The sequence below is a fragment of the Aricia agestis genome, chromosome Z (genome assembly GCF_905147365.1).
Source record: "Aricia agestis chromosome Z, ilAriAges1.1, whole genome shotgun sequence".
Taxonomy (NCBI): domain Eukaryota; kingdom Metazoa; phylum Arthropoda; class Insecta; order Lepidoptera; family Lycaenidae; genus Aricia; species Aricia agestis.
The window spans coordinates 16,002,919-16,030,386 of record NC_056428.1 but is presented as its reverse complement, the minus strand read 5'-3'; the positions used below and the strand labels follow the sequence as shown (position 1 = coordinate 16,030,386).

Here is a 27,468-nt window from a genome sequence, read left to right as displayed (position 1 = left end):
TTATAGTTCTCTGTTTGTTTCCAGGCGTGACAATGAGGGAGAAGAGGGGGGGTGCTCTAAGCAAAATGCAAAAGCTCAGGAAACGCCTGTCCCTTAGCTTTGGTAGATTATGTAAGTACACTTTTATTATACTTATAGTTTATTAGTGTTAAGGAATAAAAATCGATCAGCCTAGGTCGAGAAAGAAGAAAATGCTTTTTGGTTATTCATAGCTGAAAAGTTAATATCGGAACTTCGGAATGTTAAGAAGTCAAACGTTGACTTACTAAATATTAGACGAAGGTTGATTGCTGACCTTTTACTGGTCAAAGTTTAAAGTCGTTTTGGGTACATTATATAAATGGATATTAAAGATAGGTACATAGAGTTTGAAAAGTATATTGCGTACATATTATTTTGCATGTACGTATGGTTAAATGGCATAGGCCACTTGGGGAGGCCTATGCCAAAGAGCAGGACAGTGACAAGAAGAGCAAAACCGGCGTCAGAGGCTGCGGGCAATGTACCCAAGAGGCTGGCAGCATCACCTCGCTGTATCGCAAGACTAATACGATGTAATGTATTTTATAAAAGTAAATAAATACTGACTGGTTGTTAAGTCTCGCGACAAGCGTTTATTATCATGCAAATTGTATAATATATTAAGGTAAGGTAAGGTAAGGTAAGTATTTAAATAAAAGCTTTTTTCAAAAAGCCTTTTGCTTATAATTTATTAATATAAGTACTTATATTAAAAAATTATAAATAAGATTGTTAATAAAGGCTTTTATTATTATTATGGTTAAAGACGGTTGCGTTCTTTATATATATATATAAAGAACGCAACCGTCTTTAACTATAATAATAATAATAATAAAAGCCTTTATTAACAATCTTATTTATAATTTTTTAATATAAGTACTTATATTAATAAATTAAAAGGCTTTTTGAATCGTAAGTGCATGAAATTTCGCACAGTTATAGTTTATATGGTGAAGGAGTGCATCGAGCTAATATTATTTTCTATCATATATATTTTTAACAAATAAAACGTTACACACACTACGACACTACTACTAGGAAAAATGACAGATTTTTGAGTGACAAGGCTATACATACGAATTATTCTCTTTTATTTATGGTTAAAGTCTGTTGACAACAAGTTGACAAATTTAAAATGGATTATTGTTTTTTTTATTTAATTTTAGATACTATTAGACAATGCTTAAACGGCCAGTCTGAGATCAGCTGAGTCCCAGAGACAAGAATTGAAAAAAACTATGATGATAGTTTTTTTCACTTCTTGTCTCTGGGACTCAGCTGATCTCAGTCAATATTTTTTACAAAATATAGGTAGCAGTCCTAATGTTGCAAGTAAGGTCGAATTTCGACCATTGGGCGATCTCTAGTCTGATTAATATATTCAATATAACTCGTTAGTTGTAATTAACCAGTAATAACACCAACTATTCAAATGTATCATACAAAACATTATTGATAAACACGAGCCCCGAGTGACCATCAGACGCGACGTCCTAATTCGTCTGTATTATACGTGTAGTGCATTATGCATACAGAGTGCTGACGCAAAACTGTAGCTATCAATAACATACTATTAATTGTATTCATTTTGTTGTTCTGGTAACCTCATTTATTGTTTAATAATAATCATAAGGCTTATTGGATTTATTCATTTTGGATCGGTTTATCTTTTCCTGAAAATTGTAAGATAAGATAGGCCAGGATCAAAATAACTTGGGTTATATAAACGAAGTAGTTTTTCTCCAAAATAAGCTCACAAATACTTGGAAGGAATGTTGACAAAGACCTCTATTAAAAGTACTTATGTATGTGGCCTCATACTTGACTCAGAGTACTGACCATGACTGTAGTCTGTAGACTCAAGAGTCTAGACTCTAGACATTTGTACTGAATACAACCCGTCTACAAGGTAACGTTCTTCTCTCTAGGCTTGTAAGTTGCATGTTTGCAAGTAATTAATCCACTAATACCCGGTTTTTGAGGTTTCTTGACCCTAGTTTATCTTTTTAATAGCGGGAGCGTTGTCGATTGGTTGACGTTAGCCAATAAAAAACGTTAGGGAATAGTGCCTCCATACCAAATTTCAGCAAAATCGGTTCAGCGGATTGAGCGTAAAGAGGTAACGGACAGACAGACACACTTTCGCATTTATAATATTAGTATGGATTACGTCTAAAGTGCCCTCTCTAAATGATTAGATCTACAAAGTACATGAGAAATACAAATATTGATATGATTTTTCATATTGAGATTATCGAACATAAAACTGTATGTTTATCCGGCGTGCCTATGTTTTCGTATCAATTACAGTAAGAGGTTTTGGATGTGTGCCCGCGCTTTGCCCTAAAGCCTTCGCTTCTATTGACTGATTGGAATTTTTTGATGGTAATGCATATATAGTAGGTACAATTTAGTTAAAAAAGATAATAGTTTTAGTACTGGCTTAAATGTTAATTCACTGTGACTCATTTATAAAAGAGATAAAAACTAATGTTTAACATTCGCAGTTTTAAATGCATTCCTAAAAAATCATGCCTTCTTTTTATAAATCGACAGGGGTATATGAAAATACAAGCTTAGGCTTCTTGTCTCCCAAAAAATATAATTTGTTTATTTCTTACAAAATATATGTATATTTTGGGAGAAATAATAATAAATTTGATTAAATACAAAAATTCGTATCTTGTAAGTCAAGCAATATTTTCAATGCAAAATTGGAATTTAGTATGCAAAGGCATGTTGATCCGATGTTTTACATACATTTTCCTAACATAATGGGAGCGGCAGTCCAAAAAGCTAATTATAAAGTTTAATCGACTCCAAATATTTTTACTTCGTCAGCAAAGTGATCCTTAATTGAGAAATAAATCATTGTTCCTCTAATGTACATTGTTTAGCATCAATATTAGACCATTTTCCCTAATGGTGGAACGTTCCAAACGAGACTTCATACAAAGGAAGTTCTATTTAGAAACCTTCATCATATCAGCCTATAGTCGTCCACTGCTGGACATACGCCTCTCTAAATGAACGCCAAGATGACCGATCTCCTCTAGAAACCTTATTGATCAAGAAAAGTGTTTATTATTTGAGATTTTCTAATTATATTGAATAAGAATAGGAACCACTAAGTAATATCAGAGAAATTAATTCGTAAGCAAAAAAGTAATGTGACTTTTATGGCAGGATATAACTACCATATGAATTAAGAGCCCATATGACCCTAACTTGACTACATACATTAACCTAGATCTCAAAATCTGTAAGGTCTAGAAAACTGATTTTTTGACACAAGTAACTTCAGTTCATAAAGATTAAATGCTCAAGACGAAAACACGATTACTTAAAAAATGCTCGATAGTTTCTTTTTTACAAAAAACCTTCTTTAAGGCACAATTTTGCTTGGATCTTCGAAGTTTGCTGTCTTTTCTTTAATATTTTTTAATATCTAAAAAGGTATTGATAAAACCTAAATTTGCTCAAAACACTTTTTTCATAATCATTATAGTTCGTCTTTTATTCAAGTAAAACTAACTCGGCGATGATTCCGCGCCGTCCTTTTTCACCTGGCATATAAAAGACGGGCGTGAGTGTGAAGAGAGAAGGACGATGTTTGATTTTTAGAGTCAGATGAGCTCTTAAATTTAAAGACGTTATGTGGTCGGGTTATAAAGTCCAACCAGCAATACTACATAGTATATTAGTTTACCAAAGCTCAGTATTTTAATAAATTATAGAAAGTAGTTGATGATAAATAAAACTTTAATATATTACAATTGCAAGAAAATGTATTTAGATGATTGGGTATAAAAAGTTGTAGGTATTTACGTTTTACATTTACAGGTACCACTATTCATATTTCGTTTTATATCTCCTAGATATCTGGTTTTAAATGTTAATGCTATCTAATTCTAGGAAGTAAATTGGTTATTTCAGTCCAATTTAGTTTATTTTTATAAGGGTCCATTGTAATAAAAGTTATTACGTGCTGGGGTTGAAAATGATCGTTGGAGCAACAATTATTACTGCCGAAATAATTCACAAAGTTTAAAGTTTTTATCGGTGTTTGTTTTATAACTTGTTGATAATGTAATTATTTTATGATTCTTAAAATTATTTTGAGCTTCTTTGTTTACAGTTTGGGTTAATAACAATTAACTTTTTATACAGCAGCAGTATCAACCATTACTAAGCTGAACTTTCTTCAATTGGAAGAAGATGACACCAGGCTTAGTATGGCGATAGTAGACATGCGAAAGAATAGAAACAGACATGTTTTAGAGATAAACTGACAGCTTTCTTTCTTTACTTCTGGACAAAGACGGTCTCTACAATGGATGTGCCAGAGATAGGTACGGCATTAAAAAAATGGCATTATATGCACCATTTCTACGCGCCATCATCTAGGGGCGCCAAATTGCCATCTTTAGGGGCGCCAAAACCAAGGTCCAAAATCCTTTTTTGCACACAGGCACCAGTAGCCCTTACGGGGGCCCTGGTAACGATTTATTTTATTAGCGGAGCGGTCGCGCTGTCATTTATATACCTACTGCTTGTGATCTCGCGGTGTAGCGGCCATACTGCTACATAATATAAAACCAGCCTTACATTATATTCTGGTATAAGGAAGCTCTACAATTATTAATTTAGTTCCCAGAATCTTGATTATATTTAAGACATTGATGTATGTAAAGTGTCACAGCTTCTTATCTTGTTTATTCGTCGTCTGATTTACGCCGTACGAGCACGATAAATTTCATGTTCTAGACTTCTAATAATACTAGAGATAAAAACTGGGTGCTGTACAGATAATGTGCTCTAATAAATCCACGTCATATGAGAGACGTTGAAATTTATAGATGAGGCACGTTTTTTGCGGGTTTTCGTAGACATTGAGTTTTTTATGTAGTTATAGTGTGTGATAAGTGATTAACGTGGTTTGAGAGTATTAATTTAGGTAAGTCTTGATCCTCTGTATATTTGCTTACTAACAGTGTTACTCTTACTCAGGAATGGCCTAACAGCTGTACATACCAGAGATATTTCTAAGTGCGTCATCCAAATCCAGAGTTCAATTTATACTGCCGCAGAATGGAACACCATGACACGGGAATTGGCACCGGAGAATTCTCGAGAATTCCGCGGAACACGCTCGTCCAATTTACTGGCTTGTATTTAATTTGTGTGTTATACTGTTGTTGTTGTATATAGTTGTTGATATAAAGTTCATTGTGCTATTGTACAGTTTCGTTGCAAAAAATCGCATCCATTTCATTCCGCGGCGATGTAAATTGAGACGTAGAGAAGATGCGCCATTGTTAAATTTGATCATCAAACTAACGAACTTTCCTTTAATTGTAGATTACAACGAATGTTTTCTGCATATAATGCATTATGAATTGATGAATGAGGTTTATAAATTAATATTTTATGTTATTTATGTAAGTTCATTGCATTATTTAATGTACTTAAACATTGTTTTGTAAACACTTGTTGAATTCTTATCAGGGACCGTATACGTTTGAATGTTAATATGATAGTGGGCCAAGTATGATTCATATAATATTTAAAATTTAAATAAATTTCGTAATGTTTACTTAAATAACGAAAGTTTAATTTAAATTACTGAAACGAGTAAGCTTTACTAATTAATTAACAAAGTAGGAAATACAGTCAACTTAGTTAAAAGTACGTCCGTGCCTGTGTACCTGTATTTAGGTATTGGTACTAAGTGAAAGAATGAGCTTTGCTCCTAGTTGAAACTATGAAAAATTGTTTATCGCGCGAGAACCGTAATTTTTTCCGGGATAAAAAAAGTATTCCTTGTCCTTTTCCGGGACTCAAAGTATCTGCATACCTTTCAGTAGTAACAGAGAGACAGACAGACTCACTTTTGCATTTGTAATATTGGTATGGAAGTATGGATGTTTTACCTATTCAGTACCTCCTCCTTTACACTTCTTGAGTTATTTAGTTTCTAACATAACATTTAAGCCGAAGACATTAAGGATCATTATATTATCAAAATCCACAGCAAAATTATCCTTAACACCTATCTAATCGCATGTTTATCCTGCCGAAGGAAGTGAGTCATCGGAGCTATCAGTCATTCACACACAGAAGTAGGTTAAATCGATAGGCTATCAATAATGTACGCTCAGTATGCGGCAGAGCTGCCCTGCAGTATGCGTCTACATTGTTGAATATTGCAGAGGAGCAGGGTGCTAGTAGTGTGGATTCGATGAATGAAGCAGACTCGAGTGTTTAGTTTAGACATGCCTAACGCTCGCTAAATGACATGGCGCGATGCGTAAAGTTAATAAGTTCACGCTGTCTACCGGAATGGCAAATGCCTGTGTACCGGAATGCCTATAAACGTACGAATATCGAATGTCAAATCTTGGGGGAGATGTAAAAAACCTGTCTAAAACTCATGCTCATACTTCTATGTATAATTCCTGAGGGGCTCCCAAAATTTTTAAAACAATGGAACCCCAACGGTAGAGACGGGTGGAAATATGCGATAGTGCCTAATTAATAGAAATATTGTCGTTATATTCACTATTGAAAGTAAATAGTTTTTCGGAAACGCTATCTGATTTTGGCTGATACTTGATAGACCTGTGGTTTCTGCAGTCTCTACAGTAGCTCTACCATGAGTTTAAAGCTATAGTATTTTTCGATACTCGATACCGACTACCGTAAATTTTTAGTATGGCAAATTTTAAAGCGCCTCTAGCGGTTACTTGCGGAGCTAATATCGCCATACAAATATTTACGTAGTCGGTATTGAGTATCGATAAATACTATAGCTTTAAACTCATGGTAGAGCTACTGTAGTGTTTTTTGACCTGACTTATGAGGTAAGCAGATACTCTCTAACGTCTATGACTTGCGTTATGGTGACATCTTGTGAGTTGGAACTTTATTATCAGAGGAGCTTACAAGGCACTCCCCTTTGACATATTCTAATCATAAAGCTACACTTGATTGAGCGCGTCTTATCTCTCACGGTTCGCCGACTTGTATCGTCTGTCACAGCTACCAACTTTACATTAACAAGGCTAAATGTCTACAGACACTAAGATCTAAGAGTGAACCAAAGTTGAAAAGAAATATGACTACATACAGTTATAACTAATAATGATATTATAATATTGCCCCAAATACGATCGTATTACAGTTATCAAATGTCAGCCTTTACGGATGACCTAGTGCCTGCTTTAGGATTATTAATATCAGCGTTTCAATATTGTCAACTTTGATGATTATTATAATTATTCATTCCGTTCTAACTCAAAGTCAGCCTCGAAAGCAAATTTTTAAGGAGGCCTAACGCTTTCTGTCTTTTTATTTTACAAATCACACACTAGTTATTGCCTTTGCGCGGTAACTTCATCCACAAATGAAAGAGACATGATGCGTTAGGCGTTTTTCAAAATTTCCCTCTCATCGGTTGCCGCTACCGAGCAGTAAACACTTCAGAGCAAAGTGAAAAGGTGGCGACAGCTTTTGATGACGGTGCTAAAAACTGCGATTACAACACAACGGAAACTTTGTGCCCAAAAAAAACTATCTCCTTGACACGCAGAATGGGCCCCTTCCGGCCGGCGGGGCTCAACATCTCCATTATGACGCCGATTGATAGCACACTTCCGTGGATTGATAGTGGCCCCCGTTTGCCCCACTTGCACTTCAGGGCTGCCAAAGTTGACAAATTGCTGTTTTTGCTACCAAAATAATGTATTATAATAATTATTAAAGTTGACATACAATAAAGGCCTTCGTGAAAATATCATGTTGCCATTACTGATATGGAGCAAAAAAGGCCGAAAAAATTCACGTTTGTTGTATGGAAGCCACCCTTAAATATTCATTTTATTTTTAGTATTTGTTGTTATAGCGGCAAGCAAAATAAACTATCTGTGAAAATTTCAGAAGTCTAGCTATAGCGGTTCTTGAGTTACAGCCTGGAGACAGACAGACGTACGGACGGACGGTCGGACAGATGGACAGATATCGAAGTCTTAGTAATAGGGTCCCGTTCTAACCCTTCGGGTACGGAACCCTAAAAATATTGTTCTAACGGAAATTGGTAAATGAGGAGTTTATTGATTTATTTAGAGTTCACACCACTATTTCTGAAGTAACGTTTTACTTATACCTAATATATATATTAATACGTGAGAGAAAAACTTTGTAACCCTTTTTACGATAAATGGGTAAACGTAGGTGAATGAAATTTCGCACAGTTATAGTTTATATAGTGAAGGAGTGCATCGAGCTAATATTATTTTAAATTTATGCTTTTATCATATATATTTTTAACAAATAAAACGGTACACACACTACGACACTACTACTAGGAAAAATGACAGATTTTTGAGTAACAAGCCTATACATACGAATTATACTCTTTTATTTATGGTTGAAGTCTGTTGACAACAAGTTGACAAATTGAAAATGGATTATTGTATTTAATTTTAGATACTATTAGACAATGCTTAAACGGCCAGTCTGAGATAAGCTGAGTCCCAGAGACAAGAATTGAAAAAAACTATGATGAAGTCAATATTTTTTACAAAATATAGGTAGCAGTCCTAATGTCGTTTCCAAGTAAGGTCAAATTTCGACCAATGGGCGATCTCTAGTACATATAATAGCCCGAATGAAAAGATAGCCGGCCACTCCGCTCTGTAGAGTGTAGACTGTAGAGCGCCCAGTCTCTACAGTTTTTTTTTTAAGTTTTCAGTTTTTGTCCTGACACACACAGTTTTCCCTGTGAGGTTGCCCAGTTCCTTGAATTTCAAGTTATCGGCGGAAATTTTGAGAATTCTCCGTCGAATTCATCTCAAACAGTCTGAAGCCGAGTTCCTCATGGGCCAACCACCCCAGACCAACAAAAGGTACTCGAAGGTTGGCAGCCCTGGTACTCGATACGGTTAAGCCCGTACAGGTTTACAAAGTTCCCAACCCTTTTAAAAGCTTTTATTTAAGTTCACATGTTCGCTGAGGACATTTGAATTAAAGTCCAAAGTTTGCGATGTAACGTTTAACTAAGGTAATTAATTCACATTTGTTTGGAGGCATGCTAGGGGTGTTACATCTTGTAAACCTTGTTAACATTATCCTTAAATCTTTGAAATTAGGGGGGGGGGTATTGTGCTGATAGCGCCTATGTGTAGAGCTGTGTAGCTGTATAGAGATCAAATGTGGTTATCAGGCATAATTTATATATTTTACATGTTATATAGTAATAAGTTGTCCACGCCGTGTAGGAATACCTGCCCCTTTAGCATTAGGTACATGGCCACAGCTGAAATGCGAAAGAATAGAAATGCGAAAAAATATGAAAAAAATTATACAAACTCAATCAATATGAAATGTTGTAACTAATAACAAAATTTCTAAACGGAAGAAAGCTTTTAAAGTATAAATTTTTTTATAACAAGATTTGGAGTCCTTGGTCATAACTCATAAGTAGTTAATTTTTAGAGAAAGTAATTTGTTTTCATCATCATCAAGTAATACTGTTACACTGTTACGAGAGAAAAGAGTGGGCATTGTTTATATGAAAGCCTGAACTGTGGACCCCTAATGTTATTATAAAAGAGTCTGTTGAAATTGATTTCGTACTGGCCGCGATTGTAGTATTATGTTAAGGGTTCGACGCCCTGCCATTGTTTTCTGATAAGGCAGGACCCACATTGCGCGGTTTTTTGGACGCGTAAACGCGCGTAACACGTTATGCGCGCGCGTTAAGTGATTTTTAGCACCTTATCCCGGTAACACCTGTAGAGATAGCTATTATGATACCTAAGCATTAAAAAATTGGCCGGTAGGTTTAATTGCATGGTGTATGTTGACCCATGACAAACTAATTCAAGTAATTACCTGGACTAGAGATCGCCCAATGGTCGAAATTCGACCTTACTTGCAACGACATTAGGACTACTACCTATATTTTGTAAAAAATATTGACTTCATTATAGTTTTTTTCAATTCTTGTCTCTGGGACTTAGCTGATCTCAGACTGACCGTTTATGCATTGTCTAATAGTATCTAAAATTAAATAAATAAAAAACAATAATCCATTCTCAATTTGTCAACTTGTTGTCAACAGACTTCAACCATAAATAAAAAGAGTATAATTCGTATGTATAGGCTTGTCACTCAAAAATCTGTCATTTTTCCTAGTAGTAGTGTCGTTGTGTGTAACGTTTTATTTGTTAAATATATATATATGATAAAAGCATCATTTTAAAATAATATTAGCTCGATGCACTCCTTCACCATATAAACTATAACTGTGCGAAATTTCATGCACCTACGTTTCCCCATTTTTCGTAAAAAGGGTTACAAAGTTTTTTTGTCACGTATTAATATATACCTAGATATGTTGTGGCGTGTCCTGCCTGTGATGCCCATCGACGTGGACTGTGTATGCTATATATACAGCTTCGCAAATATCTGCTATATTTGCGAAGCTGTATATATAGCATACACAGTCCACGTCGATGGGTTTTTCATCATGGCCTATGAATGTACCTATAGAGAGGGTCTTAAGACAACAAACTCTACGTTGCGCACGCGTAATTTCTACAGCCATTTCGCCAAACCGCTTGTGGCGAAACTTTGTACGCGCAAAGATTTGATTAACTTTTATCACACGTTATGCCGACCTGCGTCTACGAGTACTTCCACAAGTCAATGCTAAGTAATCACGATGTCGCTGTGCGGTAGTTTGCGTCCGCGTCGTTTGCTCTCAGCCTGTTAGTCGCGGTCGCTTTGTGTGGCGCCAGCCTTAATTCTCCTTTGTCACTGATTGTTATTTCCTTATAGTCTTCTTGCGGCTCGTAAATACACAGCAACATTTAAGTGGACCGTTAATAAGGTTTTTATTTGATCCCCATAACTTCTGTAGGGTAGTTTCGTTTGAATGCTTTCGTTGATTCAGAAGTGGCTTTATGTTTATTTAATAGCTTTAAGGCGAGACAATTACTTCTGTATAGTAACGAAAGTCTGAAGTAGTCGTTGGTTTGATTGATATTAATATAAACAAAGGTCCCGCTTAACCAAAACTTAGCTCTAATTTGCGAAAGTACATTTATTATTATTATAAGTCAGTGAACACCCACTCGGCAAAACATTAGCTTTGTTTTCATCGGTTGACCGTCGTTGTATAAGCTCTGGTTGAGTCACCTTATTTGTATGAGTATAACTCTCCCACAAAGCTATGATGTTTCACATACGACCGCACAGAGACATTTAATAACTATAACGTAATGAAGAGTTTATCAAAAATAAATGAACCAACATTTTTATTAAATTAATATTATGTTAGGTAATATCATTAAATCTTTCTAAGTGTGGCCGATACTAATTAAATTTCAATTCGACTAATAACTACGGTTTATTTTAAGCGGTTAGTTACTGGTTAGTATTTCGCAAGTCTGTTAGCATATTATTACGTTATTTGATTACACCATTACGCTGTTGTTTGTGTTTATTTGTTCAAAACAAACAGAACACCCACCGGTATCAATGGTATGAATCAAGTTGTGTCTTATGTACGAGATGTAGGCGTAATAATAAGTCATAGCAGACAGTCATATTTACAGTAGAAGCTCTATGTTTGTTTCCTAGATGTTATAGTAGTAGTGATGCTCTATCGGGACAAATTATTGTCTTTAGTTAAATAGCATGACCAATTGAATATAAAGGTTTATTCTTACGCGAGACAAAGTGGTGGATAAACATAGGAAATCTGTCAGTTTGTCCGCAAAAACTGTCAGCGTTTCTACTCTTTCGCATTTCTACTGTGACCATGCTAAGCCTACAGGGTTTTTATAGACTGTTAGATTATTTCTTAGATCTTAGAAAAGTGCAACACCAAAGCACATAGTACAATGCCCTTTATTTATCAAATTCCATTTGGCTGCGCTCTAGTCCAGTTTACCTACATATTTTAGTGGACTTATATTTTTGAGAAGCTCTTAAGACTTCGAACATACTTTACTTTGGAAATCCCTGGTTTATATAAGATTAATATTTATTACGTTTCATCATCATTTACACAGAATGAATACACATATTAAAGCGTGTTTCTATGGCAGCAGCTTATACTACTTAAAAATAATTGTTTGTGTTTCAAATTAAAGAGTTCAGCTAAATATTCACCCTGTATATTGTGGGTAAGTTAAAGAGTTCAGCTAAATATTCACCCTGTATATCACAGTCAATAATAAATAATTGATATTACGAGTTTGTGCGGTTAAAGCACTTGATACAGTCATACTCGTCAAACAGGAAATAAACAAGGTGGTCGTACTTAAAGATATTGCAATTAATATGCACTTAAGTGGGCAGAATGATTCTTAAATCTTTTAATTTATTATTATTTTAATTTTAATTATTATTTAACTGGTAGCAAATAATAGCAATATTTTACGTGTAGTAAGTATTTAGCTTAATTTAATGGAATACTAGATGTTACCCGTAACGTTTTACGTGCGAGAACCGTACATTTTTCGTGACAAGAACAATCCTATATCAAGACTCGAAGTGTGAAACGTTAATATCGGTTCAGCGTTCTAAGCCTGAAGAGACAGACATACAGACATACTTTCATATTTTGATTATTAGTAAGTATGGAATCACAGATCATAATGATAATGTCATTTACTCAAGTATGCAAAGTTTTGTAAGCTATAAGTAACTTTATCCGTTAGTTAGTCCAGAAATGACTTTCATGGTCTCTATACTTTTCTCCTCAATCTCATGGTTCTGTTGCTCCATAGCTAAAACTTGTATCTTTCTCAATTAACTGTCACATGTTGTGACGTCATCTGACATAGTGAGTCACGAGCGGACAGACCTGACCCGGGTCGACGGGTCAGCGTGTGGCCCTGGCGCGGGCGTGGCGGCGCGGCGGGTTATCGGCCCTTTAATGTGTCCCACACATGGTTGTGCGCCCCTGGTAGTTGGTGAACAGTTTCATTAATCATTGTTCATTAGTGCATTGCTACTTGAGAGTTGAGACTGTGTAGTGTTTAAAACGTATTTTACACTAGACATTCCATGCGGCTGTGCCCACGTTTGTAAGTAATTTCGATAAACTGTAGATTTTCCCGCAAAAGCAAAAGCTGGTCTACGAAAGGACATAGCCAAATTAGCTATGTCCTTTCGCGGTCTACTCTACATCGGCCAACTATACAAAAAGAACATAGTTATAGTTACAGTCGAATTGAGAAATCTCTTTTTTGGAAGTCGGTTAAAATCGGTCTAGTAGTTCATAATGCTCAAGGCACAAGCGTCCAAAAATCTCGTTTGGCATTTGGAAGTCGTTTGCACCCTTGTGAATGCGTCAGTGTATTACGTACATCCAAGCAAGCGCCCTTTGATCTGTGTTCAAAAACCGACACGACACCGGATCGGATACAAGCGTCCACAAGCTCACGCAGGCCAAGCCAGATACTCTGTTTACACGCTTATGTGGACGCTAGTCAAGCCTTGACAAGCATGGAAACGCAGTATGAGGATTTGCGCGTTTCAATTGAAATTTCATTCTTCTGCTTTATAATAATACTATAAAAATATATAATTACTAGCTGACCCGGCAAATGTTGTTTTGCCATATAAATAATTTTTAATAATGTGAACAACAAAATAGATGTTGGCCGATTCTCAGACCTACTCAATATGCTCACAAAATTTCATGAGAATCGGTCAAGCCGTTTCGGAGGAGTACGGGAACGAACATTGTGACCCGAGAATTTTATATATAAGATATTAGTACAGATAAACGTGTCATTATGTCATATAATATGATACGTCGCCATGAGGTTTTTGTATTCTGTGATTTAAATGCAGATGCGATTGATGGTGATCAGTCTAGAATTTAGCCTAGTGTAGCTTAGTATGTAGTAAGGTACCCCGGGCTAATGTCTCTTTATTTTCGTAAAGATTAAGTACAGAAGTTCCACATCGGCCAGACATTTTGCGGCGACTCGTTAAATTTTATTGGCGGCCTAGAACAAACTAGAACTATTACGTACAATATCTAACAAATTTCCAACTGCAACGAAATCAGACGTATTTGAATACGTTATTTTCTTGAGTATATTAACCCTAAAGGGTCTGGTCTGGTGATGGCTATGTAGATCAGTGGTTCTTAACCGGTGGTCCGCGGACTACTGGTGGTCCCTGAAGCCATTCCAAGTGGTCCGCGAAGCCATCCTAATTATATGTGAGAAGTCAGAAGTTACTAAAGAGTATGCACTCACAAAAATTACATTAAATAAAAGATCTGTAAATTTTAGATTTTTGCCAAACGAAAAAATGAGTGCTAATTATTTAAATAGTCCGGGTTCCCTAGAACCCCCGGACCATAAAGTTGTGCTTATTGTCTTTATCAAACAACCCTTAATTTAGGTAAACCAACTGAGTGGTCCCCGGCAAGACAAACATTTAGTAAGATGGTCCCTCATGACTAAAAGGAGTTTTAGATAGTGCCTACTTATGAAACTTGGGACACTTTTCGTATTAGATTCGAATAACTTAGGTCTTGATAGGTCATCTAACTGGTGCTGAAATTACTTATGCTAATGAGAACCCCGGGGCTCGGTTAACCAGACTACTCGATGAGATTAAATACGTTTTATACATGGCGTTCATATTTAAATAGCGTATAGTATGAGCCGGATTTTATATAAGTTTATGAATTTGAAGCTTTTTTGGCTCTTTTAGCATAAATAGAACCTTAAAAATTGTTTTCTGAAATACATTTTAATCAAATACTCTATGAACATCCTACGTGACCTACCAGCTTGGTGGCGTGAACATTAGGAATACTCACAGTGACTCAAAGATACAATATGTATAACAAGTGGTTAAAACAGGTGCCGTCTGTTCGCTAATCTACTAATAGCGCAACTCTGAATTCCAACAAACTTCTAACCTTACATAACAAAGATAGAGATACGCACAGGACAATGGCGGCCAATTTCTAATCTGGCGTCTGATGGCTGTAATGGCCAGTGACTAACTTCGAAACTGCGGTAGCTAACTTTAATGACGTAGTTACGTATATTGCGAACTTAGTTTGAGCTTAGAAAGTGAGTCATTTATAGGACATCAGACTTACCTTTGCACGTGGTTCCGTCCGAGTAAATGAGGAACGCTGTTTTTTTTTTAATTTATAGCGGCGGCGTTGTGCAGGTGTCCCGTTCCCCCTTGAAATGTCGACGCCACTATTGTGCGTCGAAATTTAAAATGCTTTATAATATACACAATAATATTACAATACTATAAACTAGGCAGTGTACATCATAGAGTAACTTATATAATATGTGTACGTCACGTCGTCTAATCCCATGCTATGTACCAACTTGCGTTATATGGCAATCAGAGATGTAAATCAGAAATGTATCCCCCACTGCTGTTTCGTTATACCGCAATGTAGCGTACAATATTTCGCCATAATTACCGTCGCCAGTCGTAAAAAAAATAAAAATAAAAGTTGCATAGTGCCGCTAAAGAATTTTTCTCTTAAAAAATGACTATACAGTAGACTATACAGCAAGAAACCTTTGACGTATTCACGTTTTGTAAGCAGCGAGACTTTTACGCGCTCGAGATTGTTTCGCGAAGTTCTCCAGCCACTCAGACTGCCGGCGCCCTGACCTTTTGTGCCAATCGATACTCTGGGCTTGACATTGATGCCCGCTGAGCATATTAATTGCCTACCTGCTCGACTACCTACTAAAAAGTTTCGCTTTTGTTGGGTTTGATGTAATGAGAATGTCAAGTTGAGATATACGTCGCGATCTTTTTATCTATGGTCCAAAACACGAGGCTAATCACAAAACCTCATGTATGTACCACCTTTCGGCTAGGTTTGACGCATAAACTTATAATATACTGTCGTATAGACCACCTGACAACCCGAAAATGCGTGACCATTTTTGATCTGTCAATGTGTGCGTGTGCTAGTGATGTATATTTTACTATCGATAGTTTAGTCCGTTCGAGTTATTTTACCTGAGTTTCTACAAGAAATAAATAATATGCAACTTTGACAGATTTTGTATTTCAAATTAGGTATCATAAATTTTAATTGGCAAAAAAGGTGACGATTGAAAAGTAGATACACATTTTCGTTTGGAATGATTTTTCAATCGTCATTCGTCGGATATGTTATGACTTATGACATGAGGTTCTTATAGGGGTAAATAATATACACATAACACATTATAAAGTTACTTATTTATTACTCAGGTAAAATCTATCTGGTAAATCAGCCCTTACATTGCTGCATTGAAAGTAAACGTTAAAAGTAAACAACACACATAGTATATTATATTTTATTCTTAAATTAAATACATATCATAAAATATCATAATACTTTTCGGAGTGCCTCCGCTGCCGGCGCCGGCTCCCAAAAATATCAGTAATGGGAACTACGGTAAGTATACTGCCGGCAGCCGAGATATAAAACAACGACTGCCGGCGCTGGCACTCAAAATGGGAGCCGGTGATAATGCGTAAAGTGCTAGGTTCCAGTGCCGATACACAAATTTGAAAAAGAAATTATAATTATAATCTCAATTTATATATTCGACTTTTAAAGGTGAAGGTTTGGTACCTATTTGTTCGGCTGTGGATATTTTAGTTTTTTGTGATGCATTTTCTTAGCTTAGCTTTACCTTAGCTATCTTTTTTCAGCTACCAAAAAGTAAGATTTTGCACCACAGCTACAGTTATAAACTCCGTGGTATACTTCCGAAGGTACTGAACAGAACTTCAGATTCCTTATACATGTTAGAGAGTTTCAGCGTTGTTTAAAGAAGCAAAGATATTGTCTTTAAATGCTACTATACAGATCACATTTATCAGCATCTTCATCATCACCACCATTAACCTATCCAAGATTCAAGCCCCATACGAGCACCGGGGATCGCGACAACAATAGAATACAATAGCATTTCCGAGAATCCCCGATCGAAGGATTCAAATAATTATGCATCCTTACAATTATTATGACCTTATTATTTGTACTTTTCATAGGCATTTAGCTCAAGTCTGATTTTTTTGATCATTATTCTGTTTGACAAGCGATGTTTGCCGAATAGGCGCCGGCAGCCTATTCGGCAAACATCGCGTGACTTCGGCAAACCTAGGAGTTCGGAAAACGGCGCCGGCAGCCATTTTGGCAACCGGCGCTGGCAGCGGAGGCACTCCCTAATACTTTTTATTACAATCATTTTTAACCGACTTTAAGGAGGAGGTTAGACGTTCGGCTGTGGATATAATATTTTTTATGTATGTTCAACGATTACTCCGCCGTTTGTGAACCGATTTGAAGGTAAAGACAATAAATAGTAATATTATACTTAAATGAACTAAAAAGTATTAAATAATCCTTTTTCTGTATTCAGTATTTCTGTTCTCAATCTTCATAATTTTGAAGTATATATAAGTTGCACTTATACCTATTCTGTCAGAGAATAACTGTCTATTATATTATTGTAAGCTGCATTCAATGAGTATTAGATTCAAGTGACTGATCTGTGAAACCTTGATTTTATACTAGGTATGTAAAAAGATAATTATTACTTAAAAATAATCGTTAAAATAAGATAATATGTCCTTTTTAAGGTGATAAATATAAAGGTAAATGATTTTTATTTTAGTTTAATGTTATTGTAAAATATCGATAAGCATATCGATAAATTTGATTCAAGCACTAGCGTATATATAAAAAATTTTAATGAAAAAATTTTCTTCAAAATTTGTGTAATTTAAGAACAATAGTAACTTTAGTTACGCAAAATATGAAAGTAAAAAGGAGGATTCACAATAATTTATTTGAAATAGAGAACTAAAGACAGAATAGAGCAAAAATAAACACATCGTAGCAATTAGGACATGAAGATTAATTACGGGTGAAATGTATATTTTTCAGGATTATTCCTATGATTTACACTGCAATCACTCACAGCACAAGTTATTATTGTTATATTTAATGGTATTTATTACCGAAAGGGCATAAAAACGATTGACGACCTGTCAAATAAAAGTTGTTACAATTTTCATTAGACTGCCTCTCTCTTTTCATCTTGTTATAATTCCATAAAAGATTTTCTTCTCTCTCGCACTCTTTGTTGGTCTATGCATTATAAGTTTATGGTTTGACGTAACGCGACCATAGTACGTAGGTCCCCCATCTACCTATGAATCAACTTTTCTATAGAGTACATCGAAATTCCTTTATAGTGGCTGCTTGGCAATGCTGCTTATAAGTTTGCCGATTGTAGGAAAAATAATTGCAACGCCGGTTCATTCCATGTTTAAGCCTGAACCTACTTAACATCGTCAAAAGGACGGAAAGTTATTATAGGTTCAATATAAACTTACGGCACCGAATTATACTCCAAGCAACCCAAATGTCTTTTAAATTGATCTTCTTTATCAGATTTTTCCATTCGGAAATTCGTTTTCATACGTAATGATTTCACTCCTAAAGCTCACACAGGCTGAAAGTCCTTCTATTTGGTTGACATTTCAGTGTTTAAACACAGACGTCCCGAGATGGGGCTACGGGCGACCCACATCAGAGGACGGTGAAACCTCATGCGTCATAGTGGACGCATATAGAAACTATATTTGTTTGTAAATACATATAAATAGGGTCGGTCGATAATACGGATTAGGTTAGTGTTGGGTTTGTAATAATGTATTAAATATCTGATTCAGGGACTGATGTTGTTAGAAGTGGTTCAATATCTAGACAAAGATCAAAACATAGGACCACAAGAGTATTGTTTAACTAGTTCTTTGTGCACCAGTTAGCTTTTTACATATAATTTTCCGTAATAAACTTCTACGTCCTATCCCGTGATTTTCATAATTTAACCTTCATTCATCCAAGTCAGTGAAATCTGTTTGCGCCTGAAGAGGTTCACTCTCGCATTTATAATATTACTGTAGATAAAGGATTAGTTCCAAGTTCTAATAATATTATCATTTCGTACGTGTTGCCCGGAGTACTCTTCTTTTGAGGGCCACTTTTTGCCAGGTACCTACTGGAAATCGTGTCTGAAAAGTTTACCAGGGGCGCCCGCGTCTTTACCGCAATATACAGCTTGTGATTTATATGACTGGGAAATCCATTAACAAATTAAACTTGCTAATTATGTGTTGCCACGCGAACTAAAAACCCTGTACGATCGCTACACGGTCGTACGACTTATGGACCTTACTACTGTGTTAATAAGGGCGACAAGTGTACACTTGACCGTACACCGCACTGACCCATATACTATTTCCGGGAATAGCCCAAGTTGTTCTCACCTGCCTGGTCATAATTTTCTTTGGTGTGATTCACTAGGTGATAAATATTTAGTGTGCGATAGGCTTTTTGACTGAAGTTTATATTTTGTTCATTATGCTCTTTGGCTTCATCATAATTAACAACATTATTGAATAGACGAACTCCTGCCAAAAAACCTCAGAAACTGTACATAAATTGTCAAAATTATCGTTATGGCCCTAAAACACCTTCCGGTCAGCTACAGCATTGATTACGATATTATGAATCTGAAGATTTTTTTTTAATTTTTTTTATATACTATAATATATACATATAATAAATAAATATATATTTATTGTTTCATAAATTACATAATAATAATATTAATGTTTTGAACGGTGAGGTCCCAGTCGGTGTGGCGGCCAGTAGGTCCGACATTTTTCGATTTCCTTAGATTTTATGCTGCTCCACCCTTTGCCTTTAGATGTTCTGACATTGGCTTGGTGGAGAGGGGTCACTCAAGCTGGGTGGAGTTTCTAGGGTGTTAAAGAGATATCGTTCTGTGTCGAATCTACCCGCTATGTGGCTTAGGACTTTATCGTTCCTGTCTTTTATAGCCATTTTTATGTTGTAATCTTTTATGTGTTCGGTTGACACCTCCGTGGCTCTTTTTATGAAGCTTGCCACAGCGTCTCCATCAGTGTCAGTGTAATAGACACAGGTGTTAGTGTGCCGGGATATAGCTACAACTGCATGAGGAACGCTGTCATGGATTGTCAGCTTTCGGGACTTGGTCTGTATGATGACCACCGTCGGTAGAATCTGAAGGTTGCACTAAACTGAATATTATGTCTACTACTTTAGTATTGACGTCACTGTCCTCAATTGAACTATAGATTTAAATATAATTCAAGAACTCTTAAAAATTTCCACCAACACATTAAAATGCGAAAATATCGCAAATAGCTTACTGTAAAACTTGACTGATGTATCCTACGACTGTTAAACAAGAGTTACACGCTCGGTCTGGCATCAGTTCAGTCCATCAGTCTGACGCCAGAATGATGGCTGAAAAGTACATAATAAAAAAATTATCAGTCCGTCAATCAACCGGTGACGAGAACTCCTGCCATTCCTGACCAGACTGATGGACTGAACTGATGCCAGGCTGACTGTGTAACCCTAGTTTTAGACAAGAGTTACACTCTGGCATCAGTATGGTCAGGAATAACGGAAGAATGATAGTATAACCTTAGACTTACAAAACTGTCGGGCTGCAATGGCGGTTGCTGTAGGTTGAGACAAAACTCCGTTCAAAGTCTACTTATAGTATATCCTTAATCATCCGTTAATCCTTATAAATAAGCTCAATTGGCTATTAAGTGTAAAAAGTAGAGCTATTATTATGAAATTTTAAAGGACAAAGGAGTGAAATCGTGGCGTTTGTTCCAGCTATCGCCGCTATTATATAAATCGCTTTCAACACTTGATTCATTTAGACAAGTGTGAAGTATAAATAGACGTTAAGCAGATCTATATTTAACTGGAGAATGTTGCCAATTACAGAAATAGTTTACAACTCCACGTAGTATTGTAATTTAAAATTTTGTAACGTAATTATAGCGACAATGTGATTATGTTTTATTTATATCGCTGTAAATTGTTTATTTTACAATACTAAGGGCCTGATAAGTGCCGATAGGCTATCCACAACTTATCTGACAAATTCTCCATACTCTGGGACTGTTTCACCACTTTCTGATATAATGTGCCCGATAGGCTATCCACAACTTATTTGACAGATTCTCCATACTCTATCTGTCAAGTTAAGTGCCGGATAGGCTATCCACACTTAACTTGACAGATGTTAAGTGTGGATATAGTTTCGATGTGGTCTCGGTTTAATTCGCAAAATGATTATGTTTAATTAAAATGTTACAGCAAAGTCAAAACGTTTAACGTTTGTTTGGTGTAGAGAATCTTGTTTTGATGTTATATATACCATCCGTACCTACCATATCGAAGCTGTATTGATATCGAATTAACATGATAAAATCGTGTTCTTAGCCTACAGGTTATACTATATTTCGCAGTCAACTCGTTCTGAGTTCTTTGACCAATAACACACACAAAAGCGTTTCAGTTCGCTATTGGCAGGGAGTCAGGGTCCAGGGACCTTTCACAACGCCCGCGGCGAACAACTTGCGTGTCGCTCTGAAAGGTAAACCGTGTTTGTGAATTGATTTCACTGGGATTTTGTTTTTAACTGGTTAACTCTTTGTTGATATGGATTTGTTTGATGTACATTTATAATGAAAAGAGAAGAGTACGGAGGCACAAAGAACAATGTTGGATGAATAAACAGTAATTTTTCGTGTATTGGTTTGCAAAGCTTCATCTGGTTGAGGCAGAGTGTGAGTTTTTTTCCTTTTTACAGGGAGGAAGGTTACTGCTATCTGTATGGCATCGAATTAGCACCCTCCATTTGTCAGTTGTCACTAAAGGCGTTCTTTTTTTATATATATATATATATAAAATAAGGGGGCAAACGAGCAAACGGGTCACCTGATGGAAATCAACTTCCGTCGCCCATGGACACTCGCAACATCAGAAGAGCTGCAGGTGCGTTGCCAGTAATAGGGTAGGGGAGGGTGGGGAAGGGAATAGGGTAGGGGATTGGGCCTCCGGTAAACTCACTCACTCGGCGAAACACAGCGCAAGCGCTGTTTCATGCCGTTTTTCTGTTAGCCCGTGGTATTTCTCCGGTCGAGCCAGCTCATTAACTGTGCTGAAGCATTTCTCTCCCACGGTCGAAATTTTGCATCCGCGTTTTTTCGATGCCATAAAATTAAAGTTGAAACTACTCGCAAATTCTAAAAAACATTAGAAATATCGATTGTATACAGTATACATTAACATTATAAAATAACTAGGTATATTCTGAAATTTGTATAGTTGTATACTAGCGGCGTCTCTACGTAGGGTATGTCAGTGTCTGTCAGTTTGCGGATACGCGGCGACCTTGCGACGCGACGTTGCGGTTTCTAATGCACCTATCATAATGTTAGCGTGAACGCGTTTACCGTACACGATACAATATCGGATATCGCGACGACATAATATAGGGATGAGCTTTAGTTTGAAACGTCGCAGAAAATGAAAATGTTATTTTATTATAATACGCCTGACGGGATCTGTCATGTTAATGTCATCAAAGTCATACATAATATGGTAACTTCTAGGCGAAAACCAGAGTAGACAGAATGATAGAGTATGCCGACTTAGAACTGATGTTGAAATTTTTAAATTTGACGTATTATGACGAAAATCGTCGCTAGGGTTGTTAACTTGTTACCTACGAATTTAAAACTATGACATATTCGCTGGACGTGTTCCTCTTTGGTCGTATTGTTGTTTATGTTTTGGCACATGCGATTTAAATTGACAGAATCTAATTTTGAAATCTTTATTTTAAATATTTAAAAATAAATTATATCAGCCAGCGCGAGGCACATTGCGTTCATAATCCTAGTGAAACCCGACGAATTTGACAGATATTGAAACCTGTCCGTCTCTTTGCAGTCGAACTACTGGTCGTTATGTCTATTGTGCGAAAACTAACTTTATTTCATGTAACGTTTTTTAATAAATCGTATAACTCCTCGCTAGATATCGTAATATATTAAGGGCGGATTCGACCAAACTGGAGTAAAATTTTACTCGAGTATAATTGTCTTCAACTTCTAATCTAAGAATGAGGTAATTACACGGGAGTATATTTACACGGGCTATTTTGGTGGAGTAAATATTAAACTGAGAATAGTTGCACAACAGGGTTCAACTGTCACGGTCGGTGTCATTGTGAACTATAATTGACATTTTATTTCATACTATTTGAGTAACTTGGTAAAATGTAAACGATAATACCCTAGAGTAAATTAAAGGAGTAAAATTATTCTCATGATAGTTATACTCGTGTACAAGTTTGGTCGAATCGGACCTTAGCGAATTTTATTGTGTGCATATTTTATAGTGTGCATTTTATCAGCTATTTGAAAACAACTTTCTAAATAATTATAAACAAGCTATGAATTATAATAAACTTCAATTGTTTTCATTTAATGGCTTTACAGACGGAAAGCGGCTGCGATTTCCTAAAGGTTTCTAAGTCTGTTTAATTACAGTTCCGTACCCAAAGGGTAAAAACGGGACCCTATTACTGAGACTTTAATGTCTGTCTGTCTGTTTGTCTGTCTGTCTATCTTTCTGTCTCTCTCCAGGCTGTATCTCAAAAACCGCTATAGCTAGACTTCTGAAATTTTCACAGATTTTGTATTTCTGTTGCCGCTATTACAACAAAGACTAAAACAAAACATCCATATTCACCAAAAAAACGAATATTTTAATATTTTAAACAGTAACTGTAGTAGTAGTTAAACAGTAGTGTGACGTCATATTTTTTGTATTTTATACTTTCATTATTGAATTTTTTTTATGTGCTAAATGTACGAGTCTAAAAGTGCCCAAAAATTATAAAAGAATTAAATAAGAAATTCGAAATCATTTGTCATGTTGAAAACATTTGGAGAAAAGTTTCGGCCATTTAATTTCCCGTCTACAATAAATGAAGGTAATATATAAAACTGATGTTTTATTTGAAATATTCAAGAAAATATATTTTACAAATCTTTCTAGGCTTATTCTTATTATTTATGTACAAATAAACTTACATGATATAACGAGTGCGAGAAATAAAAGATATTAAATTACGAGTCTGATGACGTCACATCCAAATCGGAAGTACCGCAAAAGCGTTTTCGTCAGTACAAATCATATTTTCATAAAATCATATTTTCAAATCGACTTTATTTATCAATCATAAGCTTTTATTTGATGATAAGGGTGAGATACGGTTTCCTAGGCCAAGTTCTACTAGAAATATGCATTTGTTCAATGAAATTGAATATAGGTCAAGTAACCTATTAATCGAAAATAAGATATTTATAGACATTTTACCTCTAGCAATAGTGTCCGTTTAGTCGTTGAATAAAGACTGTAGGAAGGAGGTAAATTAATTTTTTATGTAAAAGTAAGACAGTACACAGTATGATACAGTAGACAGTATGATTAATACCGACATTCGACAATCTACATAATATACCTAGATATAATGTAGACAAAAAGAATTTTGTATACAAATCGCAAAGCCGCATGCAGTGTGAAGCGCCATCGACATACGGTCCATACGGTCGACTTGTCTGAATCATGTCCACGTGCGATTCTAGCGATCAAGTGAATCACAGATTAACATACAATTCCTGTTAAATGTACGTTATTCAATATCATAATATTATGTACAATTAATTTATGTGTTATGACTTATGAGTTATGACACAAATTCGTGCTATTGTTCTTGTTCCTCTTATTACTCGTATTAGGTATATTGGATTATGAGTATCAACCAGTGAGGGTTGCAATCTTTACATCCTCGCATCTGTTGTCTTTTTCTATATTTTTATGAGTTTCAATTAATAGATTGAGTAAAGAATTTAAAATATAGTTTGCGTTACATGACTTCGATAATAATCGATTAACCTCGGTATGGAGATACTTTGAGTTCCGGAACGTAGGTAGTTTAGTTAACCCCAAATATGTACATTGCGCGATAAACGAATATCAGCGCAACGAAGTTGCCGGCTATGTGAGCTATAGTCTGTCAAGAAAGTGAAGAAATTAAAATGTGGTAACATCGTAGTGTCATCCCTTTCAAATCAATCTAAGAAAAAGGGATGACACTACGATGTTGCCACTTTTTAATTTCTTCACTTTCTTGACAGACTATGTCTAGTATCTAGACATTATCTAAGACGAGATGACGGCCTGCTCGGCGAACTCTGTTGCGTCAAAATTTGTATATCGTAGGGAAACCGTACGTTTTTCCGGGACGCATATAGTATCTCCATTCTCCATACTAAATTAATATAAATTGAAAAAAAGTCAGACGGTCAGACAGACAAACAGACGTACACTTTCACATTTATAATATCAGTATGGATAATGAATAAGGTTTACATAGTTATCGTCAGATTAAGTGAGAACTAAGTTGTATTGTTTGTCATAGTTGATTAACAAGTTGATGGGATCTTAGTCACATCACATGTTTCCCACGCTTCTTTGTTCATAGTTTTCAGCTGTCCTGCTGAAAGAAGTTTACGTTATCTACGCCCGGTTTTTGAGGTTTTTAACACGAGTTTATCTATTCAACAGCGTTTTTGATTGGTTAATATCTTAAATTAGCTAATCAAAAGCGCTAGTGATAAGAAAAATTTCTATCAAATACCTTGGAAGCCGGGTTTTACTGGTGTTCCACCGTGTTTTTGCGGAAAATACTCTCAAGTCTCAAGTTTAAACTTCATTTTCATTATAATATATTAGTAGCACATCATAAAAGTATGCTGCGTAAATGGTCATCTACGGAAGTAGTTTTAAACGAAGCCTTCGTGAAATACAGCTTGCTGCTCTGCTTTGCTGAGTGAGCATGCGGATACCAAATGGCTTCAACCCTTCGAGCTTTGTATGCGCCCTTAGGCGGTAATAGTATTGTTTCTCGTTTATCTCTATTAAATTAAGATAAACATAACACCATGTATATTCCTTGCACGTGGTGTAACGCGATTCTCCCACAGTAACCGCAGTAACAAATCATTGTGATCGTGCGAACGTACCTACCTGGTTCATTTCCGCGCCGCATCGCACAGCTGCTGGTCGCGTGATGGTGCACCATGACCCCGTTGAAGGTGACCCCGTGGGGGACGGTGAGTTGGAGAGAAAGAGAGTGAGTGAGTCTTGAGGAGAAAAGACAAAGTGGACCAGTGATAGGCGTGTAGGATGGCAAAAGTGCTTGTTGCTGACTAATTTGCCGCAACCCCTAATAGGCCTATTATAATATTTGAAGTGTTAGAATCTGGCCACTAAGAAGTTTCCTTAGGTTTTATTGTTCAAATCAAAAAAGCAAATACCAGTGTCAGAGTAGACAGAATTATAGAGTATGTCGACTTAGAACTGATGTTGAATTTTTTAAATTTGACGTATTATGACGAAAATCGTCGCTAGGGTTGTTAAATTGTTACCTACGAATTTAAAACTATGACATATTCGCTGGACGTGTTCCTCTTTGGTCGTAATGTTGTTTGTGTTTTGCACACACATGCGATTAAAATTGTCAGAATTCAATTTTTAAATCTTTATTTTAAATATTTAAAAATAAATTATATCAGCCAGCACGAGGCACATTCCGTTCATAATCCTAGTGAAACCAATGAGTTTCTAAAATACTAGAGTAGCAATGTCTTACAAAAGATTCTCAGAAATGCGTAACCACTTTTTTGTTCAAAAGACAATGTCAAGTCATATATTCGTTATGTCATTATGTATGTGAGATATGCCTGCAGGCATCTTCGAAGTGGCAACGCGTTGCTACCGTAAACTTCCAATCTAGTTACGTTAGTAACATAGAATATCATTGAGTGAAACCCGACGAATTTGACAGATATTGAAACCTGTCCGTTTCTTTGCAGTCGAACTACTGGTCTATTGTGCCAGTGTCATTATTTACACGCCACGATAAATCTAAATTTAATTTATTACCTTTGAAATGCTAACACCTTACCTACTGAAAGTATAAATACCGCCAGTTCGCACCGCACAGAATATCATTCGAGAAACATAATTGACGAAACATTTCGAAGGAAAAGCTAAAAGCCAATTTGAACGTTTCAGTAATTTCCAGTCGCAAGGAAACATCTTACTTTTCATTTTTTCAGCTCCGTAATTGTCATGGATACCATCGGGAGTAATTGAAACGAATCGACTAAACATTTTATTAAAAGTGTGATATTTCATTTAACTTTTATTTATTCACTTTACCAGTACTTACATATTATAAATGGGGAAGTGTGCCTGTTTGTCCGTAACAACTTCTTTTATCGGTTCGACGTAAACCGTAATTTTGATGATTTGATGGACCGTGGACATATTTTATCCTAAAAATGCGATTTGCCGCGATAATTTATGTATCTTTGTGCGAACGAAGTTGCGATCTAGAATAAAATAATTATTCGAAGCTTATGTATAAG

The 27,468-nt window shown here is 35.9% G+C and overlaps 1 protein-coding gene across 4 annotated transcripts in view; it reads left to right on the top strand.

The window, feature by feature from the left end:
- Positions 1 to 27,468, top strand: part of LOC121739336 (cyclin-dependent kinase 14) — a 127,077-nt gene that overhangs the window by 60,291 nt on the left and 39,318 nt on the right. For 3 of the 4 annotated variants that reach the window (XM_042131730.1, XM_042131732.1, XM_042131731.1), the window contains exon 2: positions 25 to 111. In XM_042131730.1, coding sequence (XP_041987664.1) covers positions 25 to 111 — 87 coding nt within the window. Of the gene's footprint in view, positions 1 to 24; positions 112 to 26,090; positions 26,149 to 27,468 lie in introns of those variants that run through there. The other variant, XM_042131733.1, reaches the window with a different exon arrangement.